This window comes from Triticum aestivum, chromosome 2D, assembly GCF_018294505.1.
Source record: "Triticum aestivum cultivar Chinese Spring chromosome 2D, IWGSC CS RefSeq v2.1, whole genome shotgun sequence".
Taxonomy (NCBI): Eukaryota; Viridiplantae; Streptophyta; class Magnoliopsida; order Poales; family Poaceae; genus Triticum; species Triticum aestivum.
The window spans coordinates 138,526,879-138,529,984 of NC_057799.1; the positions used below are offsets into that span (position 1 = coordinate 138,526,879).

The 3,106-nt window shown below is 64.6% G+C and overlaps 1 protein-coding gene across 1 annotated transcript; it reads left to right on the forward strand.

Moving 5' to 3' along the window:
• The first annotated feature begins 704 nt into the window (after positions 1 to 704).
• Positions 705 to 3,106, forward strand: LOC123052217 (indole-3-acetic acid-amido synthetase GH3.8). The gene is made up of 2 exons (XM_044475334.1): positions 705 to 1,375; positions 1,480 to 3,106. Exons 1-2 carry the CDS (start codon positions 912 to 914, stop codon positions 2,861 to 2,863), a joined length of 1,848 nt encoding a protein of 615 aa, XP_044331269.1. The 5' UTR covers positions 705 to 911; the 3' UTR covers positions 2,864 to 3,106.

Sequence of the window (3,106 nt, forward strand, 5' to 3'; positions counted from 1 at the left end):
ACAGGCACAGGCCGGCGACCGCATGGGCGGTGCGGGCGGTGGCGCTCGTCAACAGACCACCTGCGCGCACGAGCCGCCGGCCGCTCACTGGCGCACTGGCATCCATCCGGTGGCGCGTATAAAAAACACGCCGGTCAGCCCCTGCTGCATGTTGCAATAAAAATTCCGGCGAGGCCGGTGATTCGAAGTTTCCTTTAACGCGAACCGGATCCCCAGCCGGATCCTGCACATTTAGCGAGCGAGCCCCAATTTTTCTTCTCCTTCTCTTTCTCCTTGCGCTCGCGATCGCGCCGCGGCTCCAGGGACGGACGTGTCGCGAGGGGGGCCGGTCCGGCCCAATCCCAGTCGCTCTCCCAACCACTCAGCCCGAGCGGTTGCGGTTCAATGCACGTCGCCACCACCACGTCGGTCGCATCGCATAACCGCTGCTGCCTCTGTTACATGCATGGAACGCAGATGCGTCAAGACACGGCCGTCGCGTCGCGGTCGATGCGTGCACACAATGGGAACTTTGGCACTCGTATCCTTCACCGTCGGAATCGGCCGGGCCGGCAGCCGCGTACGTGCCGCTGTCCTTGCCGGCTGCCTGTCCACCCCCGGACGGGACACTGGGCCCTCGCTGCCGCGCCATGGACGGACAAGTCCTTGACGTATGTCATCGCGTGTCCTTCTTCCCGGCCGCCGAGCTCCGTCATCCTCATCCGCGCGCCCCCCTCCCCTATAAATAACTGCCCACGCCGAGCCGTTCTGACACAGCCTTAGTACCACCACAGCAGCCGATCGAGCAAACATTCCTGACCCTCCCTCCCTCCTACGCATTCGGCGGCCGGCATTCTTTAGCTAGCTGCTACAAGCTCTAGCCAAGCTCACAGCTCGCGTTCCCTGCTCTGCTAGTGTCTCGGATTCAGCAAATGGCGGCGATGAATGTGTCGAGGGCCATCGGCGCGGCTCTGCGGAGCCCGGCCTCGTCACCGGTGGCGGAGGCGGCCGCCGCGGCGAAGGCCAAGGACGCCGAGAAGCTGCGCTTCATCGACGAGATGACCTGCAACGTCGACTCCGTGCAGGAGCGCGTCCTGGCCGAGATCCTCGCCCGGAACGTCGACACGGAGTACCTCAAGAACTGCGGCCTCGACGGCGCCGCCGACCGCGACGCCTTCCGGGCCAAGGTGCCGGTCGTGTCCTACGACGCTCTGCAGCCCTACATCCAGCGCATTGTCAACGGGGACCGGTCGCCGATCCTGTCCACACACCCCGTCTCCGAGTTCCTCACCAGCTCCGGCACGTCGGCCGGCGAGCGCAAGCTCATGCCCACCATCAAGGACGAGCTCGACCGCCGCCAGCTCCTCTACAGCCTCCTCATGCCGGTCATGAACCTGTAAGTCGGCACTCGATGGCATTCCATGATCAACTAATCTTGGGTGGCAGTCCAAAGCTAGAGAGCAGCTACTGATTGATCGATCGATCCAATGTTTCTTGCAGATATCTGTCGGGGCTTGACAAGGGGAAGGGCCTCTACTTCCTGTTCGTCAAGTCGGAGACCAAGACCCCGAGCGGCCTGACGGCGCGGCCAGTGCTCACCAGCTACTACAAGAGCGAGCAGTTCAAGAACCGCCCCTACGACCCCTACCACAACTACACCAGCCCGACGGCGGCCATCCTCTGCGCGGACGCCTTCCAGAGCATGTATGCTCAGATGGTGTGCGGGCTCTGCCAGCGCCACGAGGTGCTCCGCGTCGGCGCCGTGTTCGCCTCCGGCCTCCTGCGCGCGATCCGTTTCCTCCAGCTCAACTGGAAGGAGCTCGCCGCCGACATCGAGGCCGGCGCGCTCAGCCCACGCGTCACCGACGCGTCCGTGCGCGAGGCGGTCGCGGGCATCCTCCGGCCAGACCCCGAGCTCGCCCAGTTCATCCGGGACGAGTGCTGCAACGACGACTGGGCCGGCATCGTCAGGCGCATTTGGCCCAACACCAAGTATCTCGACGTCATCGTCACCGGCGCCATGGCGCAGTACATCGGGACTCTCAAGTACTACAGCGGCGACCTTCCGATGGCGTGTACCATGTACGCGTCGTCGGAGTGCTACTTCGGGCTCAACCTCCGCCCGCTCTGCGACCCTTCGGAGGTGTCCTACACCATCATGCCGAACATGGGGTACTTCGAGTTCCTCCCCGTGGACGAGGCGACCGGCGCGGCGTCGTGCGTGGACGCGGGCAACCTGGTGGACCTCGCCCGCGTGGAGGCCGGGCGGGAGTACGAGCTGGTGATCACCACCTACGCCGGGCTGAACCGGTACCGCGTCGGCGACGTCCTCCGCGTGACGGGGTTCCACAACGCGGCGCCGCAGTTCCAGTTCGTCCGCCGCAAGAACGTGCTGCTGTCCATCGAGTCCGACAAGACCGACGAGGCGGAGCTGCAGCGCGCCGTGGAGCGCGCGTCGGCGCTGCTCCGCCCGCACGGCGCGTCCGTGGCGGAGTACACCAGCCAGGCGTGCACCAAGAGCATCCCCGGCCACTACGTGATATACTGGGAGCTGCTGACGACGGGCGCCGGCGCGGCGACGGCGGTGGACAAGGGCACGCTCGACGCCTGCTGCCTGGAGATGGAGGAGGCGCTGAACACGGTGTACAGGCAGAGCAGGGTGGCGGACGGCTCCATCGGGCCGCTCGAGATCCGGGTCGTCCGGGGCGGCACGTTCGAGGAGCTCATGGACTACGCCATCTCCCGGGGCGCCAGCATCAACCAGTACAAGGCCCCGCGCTGCGTGACGTTCCCGCCGATCATCGAGCTGCTGGACTCCCGCGTGGTGTCCAGCCACTTCAGCCCCGCGCTGCCGCACTGGACCCCGGCCCGGCGCTCCGACTAGAGCGACGGCGATCGCCCCACGAAGCACGGCGACGTCTCCGCCTGAATCGATTCACTCGTTGAAAATTTTGGGTGTTGCCGTCGGCGTCATCGGCTAGTAGTAGCAGTAGCAGTAGAGAACGAGAGTGAGTACCACCTTTGATGCTAGGAATGAGGCTGGAATATGGTTAATGGTTGATGTAACAGTCCGATTACTGCCGGAGTATGATTAATGATTAATGGTTGATGTGCTTGTCTGTCTGTA